The 15102-nt window shown below is 38.1% G+C and overlaps 1 protein-coding gene across 3 annotated transcripts in view; it reads left to right on the forward strand.

Annotated features, from left to right (window-relative positions):
• LOC140307469 (transcription factor SOX-6-like) overlaps nucleotides 1–15102 on the forward strand; it is a 114241-nt gene that overhangs the window by 59303 nt on the left and 39836 nt on the right. For all 3 annotated transcript variants that reach the window (XM_072386373.1, XM_072386374.1, XM_072386375.1), the window contains exons 6-7: nucleotides 8161–8333; nucleotides 14224–14292. In XM_072386373.1, the coding sequence (XP_072242474.1) occupies nucleotides 8161–8333; nucleotides 14224–14292 (242 nt within the window). The remainder of the gene's footprint in view (nucleotides 1–8160; nucleotides 8334–14223; nucleotides 14293–15102) is intronic.

Genomic DNA, 15102 nt, shown 5'->3' on the forward strand with positions numbered 1-15102 from the left:
AAGCAGTTTGTGATCGTCTCCTGTTGTAATGGCAAATACTCCCTCTGTGGAAAGAAGGAGAAGGGGATCTCAGAGAGCCTTCTACAGCAGAGCAGTTTCACTGTTGGACATGTATCTAACTAATTGCCACCTGCATCTCCACACACATACCCCCACTTCCACACAGAAAATGTAATTTCTTCTTAAAAGCAAATCATCTTTTGCAAATCAGTAGTTGGCCATCTGTCACACACCCAATCAGTCTTCAAAAAGCCCAGAAAGCTCTTAAACCTTGAAATATAAATGTCATCATCTATTCACCTGAAAACTTAAATGGATAATATTAATTTATCCATACATTTACATTTTTGCTTTCTCTGTAAATTATGAAAGTGGATATTTCATGCACATCGGTTTTATTATATATTGTATTGCGATGTGATTTTTTTTTTAAATGAAACTTTAGAAATGAAAAGGAGCTTCCTTGCTTTGTTGTGCTGACAGTTGAATATGGATGATAGCCTCAAGTGTTATTCAATAATGCAGTAAATGTGGTAAATCCTTCAGTTTTTAGCCAACCAAAACAAAACATATTTTTTAAACAAAGTCTCTTGAAGGCAACTTTCCACCCTGAGTTAAGCCTTGTTTCCATTTCATATGATCTGTGATGCAGATTTAGCCTCTGTGACTTTGTCAAATCCAAATTAATACCTACACATCTCTTTTTGTTGGTGAGGTATGCAGAGAGGCAAATGCTAGAAATTTGCCTAAATTACTAGAAATTATATTTATGTGCAATTGATTTGCAGTTTGAATAAAGAAATATATTTTGGGGGGAAATGTGTCATCAGGTAAAGTTGTCAGTGACAATCATTTATGTTTCTTTTCTTTTTTTTTTATGTCTGGCATTCAACAGTAGTGTTTACAGCAGCTTTTCATGATTAGTCACAGGCAGTTTTTGGCAAGAAAAGTCCAGAATGGCTTGAGAAGTTTAATTAACATTACTACTTACAAACAAGGTGCTTTTTTGTCATGTTAAACTAACACAGACATGGGTCGGGAAGCAAATTAAGGGTCTCTGAGATCAATTCTTGTGCTTCCTCTATGTAAAGCTTTGCATTTCTTTTTTTTCTTCTTTTATTTGAGTGACAGAAACTCCTTTGGATCTATTTTAATAGCTGGCTGTAGTTACACAGAGCCAACATATATATCTATGTCCCATATGTTAAACTGGACAGTTTCTAGTGAGTTAATTAAAGATACTGATAAATATAGAACGTTACGGTACATGAATTTACATAAATGGTCTAAGACCCAGAAGCGCACAAGCTTAACAGATGTCTCTGTTCCTCCGCCCCGACTAAAGAAACGCTCTGAAGAAAGTCAAGCGTTTTATTTCTCAATGGTTGAAATGAGGCCCGGTCTGGCTGACCTAAATACACAAACACAACTGTCGCTCTGTGTCTCCTCACACAACAACCTGAACCTACTTGTTCAGTTGCAGTTATTTTAAGGGTGAAGAAAACCGATGACCCCCTTTAATTCACTGGAACATTCATTAATGCTAGTGCACTTCAGCTTGCAATGTATACAGTAAATGTATGTCTCGTTCCTCTATTCTTGTTTATGTGGGGAAGATTTGTGCACTGTACAGTGAGCCAAAGTTGCTCACACAAGCATCTGCAAAAAAAGCGAGTGTGTTCACTGTAGAGCAGGGCAAAATTGGACTTTTGAACACTTCAGTTCTGTGATTATTTGCTCTCTGTCGTCATCATCGTGTCATTTGCTAACATGAATCTCAATAAAACTCTAGTCCTGGCCTTTATTTGCTCTCCACCTTTCTCCTCCCTGTCAAAATAATGATTTTTTTTTTGTCATGGAGGCATGAATTTGAACTGAATTTCTACAAATTTCAAGCAGCTCTTGTGTAGCTTGTGGAGATGTGCTGTGTAATGTTTTAAGTTTTTACATGTTTTTACATGAAAAAAGCGTGACAGAAATGCAATAGTAATGTATTCAAATCAGAGGTAAATACTGTATTTAATAGAATATGTAAGTATGATGAATATAACACATGGAAAACGCACATCATATATTCGGAAACTTCAACGCTCTTTTGCACAAAAACAAGACGATACAGGCTACAAAATAACAGCAGTGAAATAATTGAGAGAACATTTTCATTTAGAAATATTGAGCAGACTTTGTTCCATCTTCATGTTCCTAGTGAGACTATTATTTATTTTATTTTTTTTTAAATTTTTAGTATTTACATTTTTTATGTCTAATTCAAAGTAAGAAAACGCACAAGAACAGATGGATGGAGTGTGTCTCATTATAATGTTAGATACATGAGCTGGCACATCTGGCAGCATTAATTATACTCATATTCAAAAGTAATTTAAATCTAGCATCTTTTGATTTTTATGTCCTTGCATGCTTCTGTCCATCTGCAGAAGAAGTGAGCTGGTGTCTACGCCACACCTGAACTTGTACAGTTTGCATGTGAAATGTGTGTAACCTGCAGTCCTGAGCTGATCAGGGACAGGATGTAGCGACGGTGTTTGTTGTGGTGTGATGGTGAGGAGAGGGTTTAGTCATTATGTTCTGGGAAATGTGATGGTTTGGTAGAAGCTCCAAGCTGGTGGTGGAGTTTTGTCAGAGGTGTGATAGTGTGAGTCACAGGTGATTTGTGTGAGTCTGTGTGTGTGTGTGTGTGTAAGCATATTTGTGTTTTTTGGAGTCTCAGTGTGTGTGTTGGTATATTTGTATGTGTTTAAAGGGAAGTGGCTGAGACAGTTTTGCCAGTCATTGTGTGACTTCATGATCAGTCATTCACTTATTGTGAGGAACACTGTGTTCTAACGTCATCCTTACCTCTATGCATGAATTGAATATTGAATTGAATACCATATAGTTTTCAAAGTAAATAGAATTTACTCATTTCAGTTAATATATACTTGTGTAATGAAGGAGCAAAAATGATAAAAGGCCACACTCTTCAGATAGCTAAACTATTGAGGTGTGATTGCCAGCCAATCAAACATTTTGTGGTGAAAAGTCAGAAATCTCTCAGATAAGAAAAGTTGGCAAGTTGAATCAAAAGGCCCTGGAGAAAACAAATATTAAGCAGAAACTTGTTATCTTCCACTGTGACCATATTTCACAACTGCTGGAAAATGATGGCACTGAACGGGGCTGTTTGGATCTTTTTAGACTGAAAATTGTCTGAAAGTCGTCTTCCAGTTTCTGGAATATTTTTTTTCTAGCAGTGTTACAGAGAGACGTGCAGCATTCAAGATTCAAGATGCAGCGTGATCATAATGCGGGATGCTTCCTCTTCTTCACCTGATTTGAGTCCTACTAACAATTTATGGCCATCTTCACAAACGTGAGATTAACAGCGAGGGAAGACATTGTACCTTTTTGAACAGCATTAAGAAGGTTGTGGTTGCTGCTTCATAGACAGTTTACCACTGTCGACTAGACAACTAGAGTCATCAGAGCATGTAGAATACATAACATTGTCAATCTGTCCAAAATGTAGCAGTTTCACATCGTTATAAATTGTCGAGTTGGTAACAAATTGTTTTTTTGTGTAGGTCAGCACTAAAGTGAGATGATGGGAATATGGAATCAAAATCTGTTATCCATAACAACCATTAAGATTTTGTAACTGTTTAACCATGTATAATACTGTGTGAAATCCTTGAGCCATCCCTTATTTATTTTCTTCTAAGAAGCCAGACTTTCCTTTAATTCTTGATTTGGAGCAAAGATTCTTTAGCCTTTCCAATTTTTCATTGGATTTTTTTTTTACTCTTTTTAAATCCAGTCCTTGTACCTGACAATTTTTAGAGAAATGTGTTTTTTTTAACATTTTTTTTAGGTAATTTAACACAGCTATGAATCTCTCAAACATAGAAAGGAAGTTAACTCGAGGGTTACGAACGAGGGCGTCTACACAGAGCAGACAAAAAACACTTTTTGGAAATACATGAAGAAGCTGACTGAACTTAACTGAACTGAACTGGATGATACTTTATTGGTCCCAAAATGGCAAATTTTGTATAAGGACCTATTCATTCATTTTGTAACATGTACATCAAACCATTGAAATAATTCTAACTCCAACCGTCGTTGGTGAGAGTGCAGTAAAAGCAAAGAATCCGTTGGAAACAATGTGAAGGACCAGTCTGGGTCCAGTATGACAAAGCCCTGTTGTTTAAGCTGTGGAAAGTGGACAAACTCAGGCTGAACAGGTATGCAGACAGCAACTGAACAATATGTATGTAGAGGACAGAGAAAGGAAAACAATGTAATTGTGCAATTTTTGAGCCTTTGTTGTGAAACTGAATGTTTCTCCACCGTGTACCAACAGTTTTACATGTTCTGTCATGAGGTCGGGTTGTTACTGTGTGGAAGTGAACAACTCTTAGTTGTTGATTACAGGGTGGATGTTCACTGACTTCTTTTGAAAGGCCAGAAATGTTCAACTGTTATTTTCCTTACATTGATGCATTTTGCACTGAACAACTGAGTTGAGAAGGATTATGCTAACTATGTAGTTTTGTCTTTATGTCTTTGGTATTGTTTTCTTTTTCTTTCTATTTTGTTGACCAAATTATTCTTCTCGTATACTGAACAGTCCCCCGAGGAAGACAACATTCATGTTAACTTTGTTAAACATCCAGGTTCAGTAACATTCTGGATGGACTGATGGCATTGTGTTTATTCGTACATAAAATAAATCCAGCAGATCAGTTATGGCACATGATAAATATGCAATTTAAACACAATGGAAAACATACATTTTCACATGTTTCAGCACAGCACTGATATGAAGGAAGTGTAATGTTCTTTGCAAATTATGCATGCATTTGTGAATGTGTTTCCATGGTTAGTGCAAAAAACAAAAAAGAAAACTCATTTAAGGTCACTTTCTGTTTGAGTAAACAAAAAACTGAGCGTAGCTATAATTTAAATGCAAGCAGAAAAAAAGGGACTAGAGTACAAATAAATAATATAATATCATAAATAAAATGTGAATGAATGAGTTTAAGTTGGAACAAAACATGATGTACACTTCTTTTGTCTAGTTCTGTTTTAGCAATGTTCAATTTAAAGATAAGTTTATGGGATGCAGAGATGAAAGCTTCATGTAGCTGTAAGCAGTGAAAAACTGACAATCATGCAGAAGTGGGAGTTCAATTTCATAGAAACATCATTCAAATCATCCAAACATAGCAGGAAAACTGTTCATGGCTTTCTGTTTTGGCTGCTGCCCTCAGCAGGTGTCAGGAATAATCCTGATAGATGGAAAACGGAAACTTCTCCGATGGTTATTGGTGCCAGAAGTGTTGAGGGAACGCAAGCCGCTGTGTTTGGTATGCACAACCCGTAATCCACAAAGATGAATCATGGTGCTGTAATCGCAGTTGTTGCTATTACACAATAGGCTTCACTTCTTTGCAAGGAATGTGAGGAAATAGGAAGAAGTCTGCATTTGTGTGTGCGTGTGTCTGTGCTGTTAGGCATGACAGGATTATAAAGCATCCATCAGTGTTGCAAGACTAAATTGGCTAAAGAGACCTAGGGAGGAGTGAAAAGGGAACATAAGGGCAGAGAGGAGTGGTGATAACAGCAGAGGGGAAGAAAAAAGAGGTGATGAAGGGAGAAAAAGGGAGGAGCTGGAAAGAGATTGGGAGAGCTGATGAGAAAATGGGAGGAAAAGCGCAAGAGAAGGCTGACAAGATGGGAGTCATGGAAAAAGAAGAGGGGATGAAAGTAGGATTTAAAAGGAAGATGAGAATAAGATGAGAGGAGAAGAGGACTAGTTGAGAAGGAAAGCGTATAAACTGAAAAAAGCAGATAAGAGTAAATAAGTTGAAAAAAAGGGATGAGAGGTTAAAACGTAAAATTAAAACACAGCGTGCAAATCAGAAGGAGAAAAGAGGGGAAAGGCCACGGGGAGAATCTGGACTTGGAAGTAGAGTAACTGATAGGGAGGTCCTCAGGGGAAACCCGAAAAGAGAAAGAATGGAAGCCTGGAAAAAGAGACAACAAGGGTAGAATGTTGCCTTTGATACAGGGGTGCTGAAGGGTAATTTCTGTGCGGGTAAGTGTGGTGTGTGTGTGTGTGTGTGTGGGAAGAGGGGGCAGTCTGGGGTACAATAGGGGGCCTGACAGGGCTACAATGGAAACTCTGTTAGTATGCAGGTAGTGTTGGGGCCACCCTGCAATCCCTACATGGTCCCAGGGCAAGACCTTACACACACACATGCACATGTAAGAACATGAACTTCTACACATGATAAACTTTGGCATGGATGTGCATGAGTTTATGTTCCCAACCAACAAGGATGCAAACACACTTGCAAAAGGGATAAAGCTGCATGTGAGTTACAACCTTTTCACACAGAAAGATTTGATATTGAAGATTGAACCAGAAGAAATGGTTCATCATGAGTGGAATGCATTCACTGCAAAAAATCCCAAGCAAAAACAGTAACCCCACAACCTGGCAATGTTGCACTGCCTATACAGTATTTTCTCTGAGTTCCCATCGTAAGTCTATTGCTTCTATAATGGGGTACAATGGAGGCCCAAGAATGTATATAATAAAAGTTGTGTACTTTACAATGGTCCCGTCAAGCATTTCCAGGCAGTTGCTCTGCTCTAATGAAATCAGGATTTTATTAGAACAGCAGTGTCATATGACAAAATCACCATTTCAGTAACTTAAAGACAACGTCTGTGTGAGGAATTCACATGTATGAATTTTACATGTATGATGATCTTCCACAGACAAAGTTAGAAGCTGCAGAAAGTCTTGAGGAATCCAGCTTGTTAGTGGTCCTGTTAAATGGTCAAGTCGAGTTGTAACTGCAACTATGCATGTAACCGTGCTGATCTACTACTTGTAAATACTTCACACTGCCCCACATTAAAAAAAAAGAATCCCTTCAAGAGACAATTTTTCTATGTGCAGAGACTCTTTGAAATTGTGCAGCTCACAGCATAAAACTTGAAATTCACTTTTACCTAGGTCAGTTTGTGCTATGATTGGCTGGTTATAGGGCTGAAATGTAACACAAAATTAATAGGAACAATTTTCCAGACTCACTTGTGCTTGACCATTATGACCTTTCACCTCTTGTTGCTCCACACAGAAACTCATTCGAACGCTGCCGGTATTCATATCAATGTTCATTGCCAAAATCTAATTACCATTTCCATTTATGAATGTGAAGAAACAGAAATAGGTTGACTCCAGCAAGCATTCATCAGGTCACTTCTGGGAAGTCTGCAATGGATCATACACTTGTTGCAGCATTAGCAAATTACAAAATAGCAATTTGTATACCTTTTGGAACAAAAAGGTGTGGAAATTTAGCTGTTTCCGAAGGGCGAAAATCTTTAAAAATAGCTGACTAACTTAAGTATACTGACACTGATCTGACAGTAGCTGTAGTTATTAAATCAGGTGAACAGACAGAGTGAAACATGTTAGTAAAAATGTACATTTTGCTTCATATATCACAAGTGATTTCCTTTAATGAGCCGATCTTTGAGTAACAGGCAAATATTGGCAATATTGTGTCTGTCTTTTGCAGTAATTTCAGTGTAACATGTTGACTGGTACGAAAAAAAAAAGGAATCTCACTGGCGTCGGCCCGCAAACCTCCCAAGAATGTCTAAATCATAAACCTGACAAAAGCCCGTAACAGCTACTTATTTTCGGAGGTTAACTCGAAGCAGTTTTATTGTTCTTGTGAGCAGACACTATGTGATGACATGAAGAGACAAGACAGAACATAATGAGGACTAAGATGTAACTACAAGTCTGATGATTTATGGGAATACAGGAATTTTTTTTATAGAGCGTTGTGTTGGCAAAAACTTGTTTTTTATTTGTGGAAGAAACTGTTGAAGGTGCGCTTTGACTTGGAGATTCTATGCAAATCAAAAGTTTACAAAATGCTCAAAAGCTAAGTAAAGAAGTTTTTATTATCCTCCCCTATGGCTCTCTTTGGGGAGTAGCAGATCAAATATTTTATCGTAGATGTGTTTCTGTTGTGATTATGGCTAAATGAGGATCTACCTGTTATAACCTTTAGTGTCGGCTGATTTGTTATTTTATTGGCTTCAGACTGTAAGGCTTTCTAAATTCATGTTCAGGTACGCCAGAGTCGCTCGAGGAGAAGGAGCGCCAACTGTCCACCATGATCGGTCAGCTTATCAGCCTGAGGGAGCAGCTTCTCACCGCCCACGATGAGCAAAAAAAGATGGCCGCCTCACAGCTGGAGAAGCAGAGACAGCAGATGGAGTTGGCCAGACAGCAGCAGGAGCAGGTAGGAAGACTCTGGGCGTGTGAGCTTGTTGAACTGAAGTAGCTAAGTTACTGTATGTACCTCTGATATGACGATTATTTGAAGACAAACTCAAACAAATTAAAACTGATGATGGACAGGTGAGGGGCATTTACCTAACTAAACACAGTTGTGGAACAAATGAGACAAGACACAAAGTCAACCATAACGAACAAGGAGAAAACATCTCAAAATAAAACAGAAAGTGAAATCGGCTGAAGTGCAGAAAGATAGAACCCAGAAGTCAAAGTCCAAACTACAGCAAAAGTCACCACAGACCATGACATCTCTGGCATCTGTGCACTGACATAGCAGCTTGGCCATATTAGACACGGAGAGGAAACACTATTATGTCATTCTTATATACAAACAACAAGGACTTCATAAGTAGGCTGCAGTTGAGCAGTGTTGGGGTAAGGCTGCTGAACTATTTTGTTGGATTTTGGAAAATATTGTTGTCAGGTTTTTAATACATGACTGTACAAAGTTAACAAGTGCATTGGCTAGTAACGTGGAAATACACCATTTAATTACGTTTACTTCCTGTGTTGAAAACTTAAAGACCCTGTCTGACGCCAAGGGGCCCAAGAAAAAGCAAAAGTATTTGACACCACCGAACAGTTCGAATAGACGACCTGCAGGCTTTTTCTTTTGTCACCACTTGAGATTCTTCATCTGAAAATCTAGTTTTGAGTTTTTAATATATACATTTTTAAGTGCTGCATAAGGCAAGGTTAATGGAAGTTAATGGAAAAGGCAAAATGATGGGGAAAAAATGTTTAACTTTCATGACCGATCACAGGAAATCAGCTGTTTATGCTTTTAGAGAAGAAACATGGTAAATAATAGCTGACATGAAACAATTAGAATGTGAAAAATTTAGAAAAAGTCCAATAGGCCTCTGTATTTTTATTCCCTGTAAACAGCCAAGAGCTGATTTGTTTATTTAATTTTATTACCAGATTTATTCCTGGTTATGGACCACTCTGCCTTTTACACCGTTCATTACAGCTGCTTGGAATTTACCCGGTACTGTCAAACTCTGACAATAAAATTCAGCCAACTTTATTTGCTGTTTGCTTGGAATTTGATCTGTAGTTTAAGGACTTTTCCACACCAAGTTCGTATTTTTCGTATTCAATTCAAGTTTATTTATATAGCGCCAAATCACAACAGAATGTCATCTCACGGCACTTTACAGACACAACCCAATTCCAGCCAATTACATATACATATAATCCAATCAATTCTAATTCATTAAAGTCCAAATTAGTCCAGTTCATACAAAGCCAAAAGAAAACAGTTTATTGCCAACAGATTGCAACCTCTCTTCGATCCAATCTACTGTTCTGAGCACACACGAGGCAATGGTATAAAGAAAAAACTCCCTTTTAACAGGAAGAATCTTCTGGCAGAACCAGACTCAGGAAGGGCGGCCGATATGCCTATACCAGCTGGGGGCTGGCGGGACAGGAAAGAAGGCATAATAAGCACTATAACACCAGGCCAAGGATACCTGCTGAGAAAGAGAAAAAGTTAATGAAACAATAATGTCACATATACATGGAGAGTAAGATAGCACCACAACTTGGGATGTTTCAGGGTCACCTGAGCCATCCTTAACTATAAGCTTTATTAAATAGGAAAGTTTTAAGCCTAAAAAGGTAGAGAGGGTGTCTTCTTCCTGAACCCAAAATGGTGGCTGCTCCCAAAAGAGAGGGTCCTGATAACTGAAGGCTCTGCCGCCCATTCTACTTTTAGAAACTCTGTTCTCTGTTAGAAATATACTGCACTATGAGAACTTTAAGATATGATGGAGCTCGGTCATTAAGAGGTTTATATGTGAGGAGAAGAATTTTAAATTCTACTCGAAATTAACACGGAGCCAATGAAGAGAAGCTAAAACTGGAGAAATATGATCTCTCCTGTTAGTTCTCATCAGAACTCTGGCTGCAGCATTTTGGATCAGCTGCAGGCTTTTCAGAGAATTTTTGGGACAGCCCAATAATAAAGAATTACAGTAGTCCAATCTTGAAGTAACAAATGTATGCACTAGTTTTTCTGCATCAGTCTGAGACAGGATGTTTATAATTTTGTCAATATTACGAAGGTAAAAGAAAGTGCTAAAAAACTGTTTTATATATGTGTCAAAGGACAGATCCTGGTCAAAAGCAACTCCAAGGTTCCTCACTAAAAGCCGAAAAATAAAACTGAAATTTTATCTGAATTTTGAAGCAGAAAATTCAGTCATCTTTGTGTCTTTGAGACATGCGAGGAGTCTAACCAACTGATTTGTTTTATCTGGTATCATCAGCATTGCAATGGAAACTTATGCCATGCTGTCTAATAATGTTACCTAATGGAAGCATGTATAAAGTAAAAAAGAATCAGTCCAAGCACAGAACCCTACGGAACTCCATAACTTACTTTGGTGTGCGAGGAAGATTCTTCATTTACAAGAACAAACTGGAATTTGTCAGATGAATATAACTTAAACCAGCCTAATGTAGTTCCTTTAATCTCAATAACATGTTGAAGCCTTTGTAAGAGAATGTTATGATTGATCGCACGAAATGTAGTACTGAGATCCAACAGGACAAGCACAGACACAAATCTGCTATCGGAGATCATTGGTAACTTTCAGCAGTGTTGTTTCTGTGCTATGATGTGCTTTGAATCCTTACTGAAACTGTTCAAGCAGATTATTACTGTTTAAATTATCACAAAGTTGAGCTGCAACAATTTTTTCAAGAATTTTAGACATAAAAGGCAAACTGTAGATAGGTCTATAATTAGCTAACAGTCCGGGATCAAGAGTAGGCTTTTAAACTAAAGGTTTAATTACAGCAACCTTAAAAGTCTGTGGTACATAGCCTGTCAACAAAGATAGACTGATCAAATCCATTAAGGAAATGCCGATTAAAGAGAAAACCTCCATAAACAGTCTGGTTAGGATTTGGTCTAAAATTCAAGTTGATGGTTTAGACTAATCAATTGTTGTTAAGCTCGGACAGCTTGATTGGATAAAAACAGTCTAAATACAAATCAGGTTCTAAAGAAACTTCTAAATCAGCTATACTTGATGATACATTAGGGACAATAGCGGATAGGATTCCATGAATCTATCTCTGATAGAAACTATTTTTATTGGTGAAGAAGCACAAAAAGTCATCACTATTGAGAGTTAAAGGAATACATGGTTCAAGCAAGCAAGGACTCTTAGTCAGCCTGGCTGAAAAGAAACCTGTGATTGTTCTTATTCTCTTCAATCAATAATGAACAGTAAACAGTTCTAGATTTGTGAAAGGGCTTGTTTAAAAATGTTGTCTCTTTCTAGACAATTGAGATTCTTCGAAGTTAGTGGCATGCCCTTTTCTTTCCAATTTTCTTGTAGTATGCTTTAAATCCCGCAGCTGTGAATTAAACCAAGGATTAGTTTCTTTTGCAGAGGGGCAGCACTGTATGTGTTTTTTCCCAGAAAACTTGTTGCGCAGATAAAGCTTGCACCCTAAGTCTGCTGCGTTTTAGTTATCCATCCATTGTGTATATATTATCATTTTAAGAAAGACATCTGTATATTTCCATGTCTTCTTCTTGCTGGCTCTCTGTCAACTTCAGCCCTGCTTCTCTCCCTTGTTGTGGACTTGAGTCTCCCACAGGTTATTTCATGGCTTCAACTAATGTTATATTAAAAAAATCTATCAGTTATCTTTCTGGAACAATATCACTATTGTCTAAACTGTTATGCTTCCTTTGCCTCATGATCAGTCACCTGACTGCCATTTCCAGTTCTAGGCAAATTTATAATAATCTGCCATGTCCCTGTATTCTTTACAAAATACAGAGAAAGTGCTTTGTGCTAAGAGGCAAAAGTCAATCAGTTTGCCATATGCCATTTTGGATAACTATGTTTGCAAGTACGGTGGCTCTAAAAAATCTAACCCGTTTTAACTTTAATGACAAATGAAAGATTTAGAGTCAGTGTCAAAAGATGATTTACATCATGTTACAATACGGGCTCGGTTCAAAGGCCTTAAGTCTAATACTTCAGTGAGAAAGACTCAAATGAAGAGTAATGCCTTCTTCTTCAATTGAATGATTTGGTCTCCTCATAGAGGCTAAATTAAATGATGCTATGATTTGGCCAGAAAAAATATTTCTTATAGCTGAGCTTCTAATCATCCTGTGACCCTCAGATTTATCTTGTTATGTCTTACGTGAGTCCCAACCTCCAACTGGTAGTATAGCTAAACAGGGTTTTGTATGACTGCATGATAAAATGTATACTGATATTCCCCGTTAGACCAGACTTCAACTGAGAAACTACTGTCCTGCTTTTCTGTATGAGTATGAGTGTGGCTTTAAAGAAAAAAAAGACATGTAAATGTAAAAAAAAACAAAAAAACAACTAAAAAAAACAGTGTGAGACAGGGGCGAGAGCCAGAGCCTGAGCAAAGAGATGTTTAGGTGAGCTGCTCTTTGTTTTTACTGTTTGTCGACACATCACTGTAGGTCGGCGTATGACAGGCTGTGTTTGGACAAGTCCACACCTCCCATCAAAACACATACCACCTATAACAGCTTAACAAAGGAACAGGCAAGATGGGGAGAGTGAAAAGAAAGACAGATTCCAATATCAGCCAGTCATTTGGCTGTTGAGACATGATAGGATAATGCCCTACAGACAAACCCTGAGAAATCTGCCTTTAATGAAATATGACATGTGTGCAAATTTGGGTGCCGCCTCCCATTCAGCAGCCTGTAATTACATTTCGGAATAAATATACTAAATGACTCCTCAAGTAAAAGAAGAAAAAAAGGCAGCTGCTTGACTTTTCTGTCTCACAATTGGTGGGATCAAATATAAGACATGATGCCCCTTTAGGGGTTTTAACCTCTCACAACTGGCTAGTCCCTGCAGTCCTAGATAAAACTGGAGGTTTTAACACAACTTGAACTGTTTTATATTAAACGGTCATACATCATAAACAGGTTGAACAGCTCCCTATGTCAATGTGAGCATAGGGGTGTCCCGGAGGCATGCAGGCTTGGGGTTGTAAACATGTCAGTCTCACAGAATCATTGTCAATACCTAGATGTTTTCATGAATTTTCCACTCTATTACCTGCATGATTTGGTTGCATTTTGGATGCAAGCAGACACGTCGACGCAGTCTCACACCAGAATGTGACAAAGCTACATTGGTCCACACAAAACATAAAAAATTCCCAAAATTGTATTTGTAAAATGCCAACAATCTCCGGGTTCTTAAAACGTAACATGCTTACGTTTTGCATTACACAAAACTCTCACTCAGACTCAAAAGTTGTAAAGTTATTACATTTTGAAGGCTCAAAAAACCCTACATTCCTTTGCAAATCGTAACATGTTTTTGATTTCTCTTACAAAAAACTGTCACAAATGTGATACTGTGCAACTATTACATGTTCAAAATCACCTATTTTCAACAGACATACGTTGCCTGCTGCCTTTTTAAAGGACATGTTCGTCCTGATCATGATCTTGAACACTGGTTGGTTAACATAATTAGTTTTTTCACAGGTCTTTCTTTCAGTTGAGAAATTTAACTTTTTATTGATGTGTAGCCATGGTCTTCTAGTGAGGGGTAAAATTTCATACACTTTTTTTTTGCTTTAACCCAGTTTTCCAGTCAAAATAAGCCATTTTTAATTGTCATTTGTTTTATATGAAGTGAATATTTTCTCAAAGCTATGATATACTATCGTACAGATTTGAGACGCAAGAGCTGTTTTTTCTTCATGTTAAAAATAGAAATAGAAATATACATGTGTGTTATTTGGCGTTTTGACTCTATCATGTTGTGTGTGTGTGTGTGTTTGTATGTGTGCAGATTGCCAGACAACAGCAGCAGCTTTTGCAGCAGCAGCACAAGATAAACATTCTCCAGCAACAGATCCAGGTTAGTAGGCAAACCCACCTTCCCAACTGTCCACTCACATACACAAACCTCTGTCGACTCCCCCCACATCTTCCCCCACAGCCAGTCCTTCTGCCTTGTTCGTCACTGCAAGGATGCTGTTAGTATTTTCGTCCTTGGTCCTCCAGCGTGGATAATCTAATTGATGCCTTTCCTCCAGCTCTATTACGAGTGTGTCATGTGCGATTGGAAAACAGCAATAACACAATGGGTCATGACCCTTTGTTTGGCTGATACGGAGAGGTGCAACACCAGTGGCCTGCAGATACACACACAATAACACACGACAGTGACCCAGTAATTGCCCTGGTTATGGCTGGATCATTCACTGTTGCATTGATCACTCAGCAATCGATATGGCAGTATCCCCTAGGCTCCCTCCTACTCTTAATCTCCCTCAGTTGTCTGTTTATCAGCATGTGTTTCATTCTCTTCACTCGATCATGCACCGTAATCACTGTCTTGTTATTTTACATCTACACTTACAGTATGTGAAGTATGAGTAGTACTTGCCAGTTATGTATCGGCATATTTATGTCCTTTTCATATCGACACATGCATCCAGCTGCTACTTTGATCACACCTCTATTTAATCTGCTTTATGTTCTTTTTTCGTCCTACTCTTTGTCATCTTCTTTTAATGCCTACATCTGTTTCACTGGCCCACCTGATGTACTGAGATTCATGATCCGTGCACTGTACACACATACAGACTTACCAAGAAATTACCACCAGCTGTGAACCAAATGCTGGCAAATTTGCGCACTGTGGCTGATGGCCACGTGGGAATTT

The sequence above is a fragment of the Leuresthes tenuis genome, unplaced genomic scaffold (assembly GCF_036924035.1).
Source record: "Leuresthes tenuis unplaced genomic scaffold, fLeuTen1.0.hap1 SCAF_5, whole genome shotgun sequence".
Lineage (NCBI taxonomy): Eukaryota > Metazoa > Chordata > Actinopteri > Atheriniformes > Atherinopsidae > Leuresthes > Leuresthes tenuis.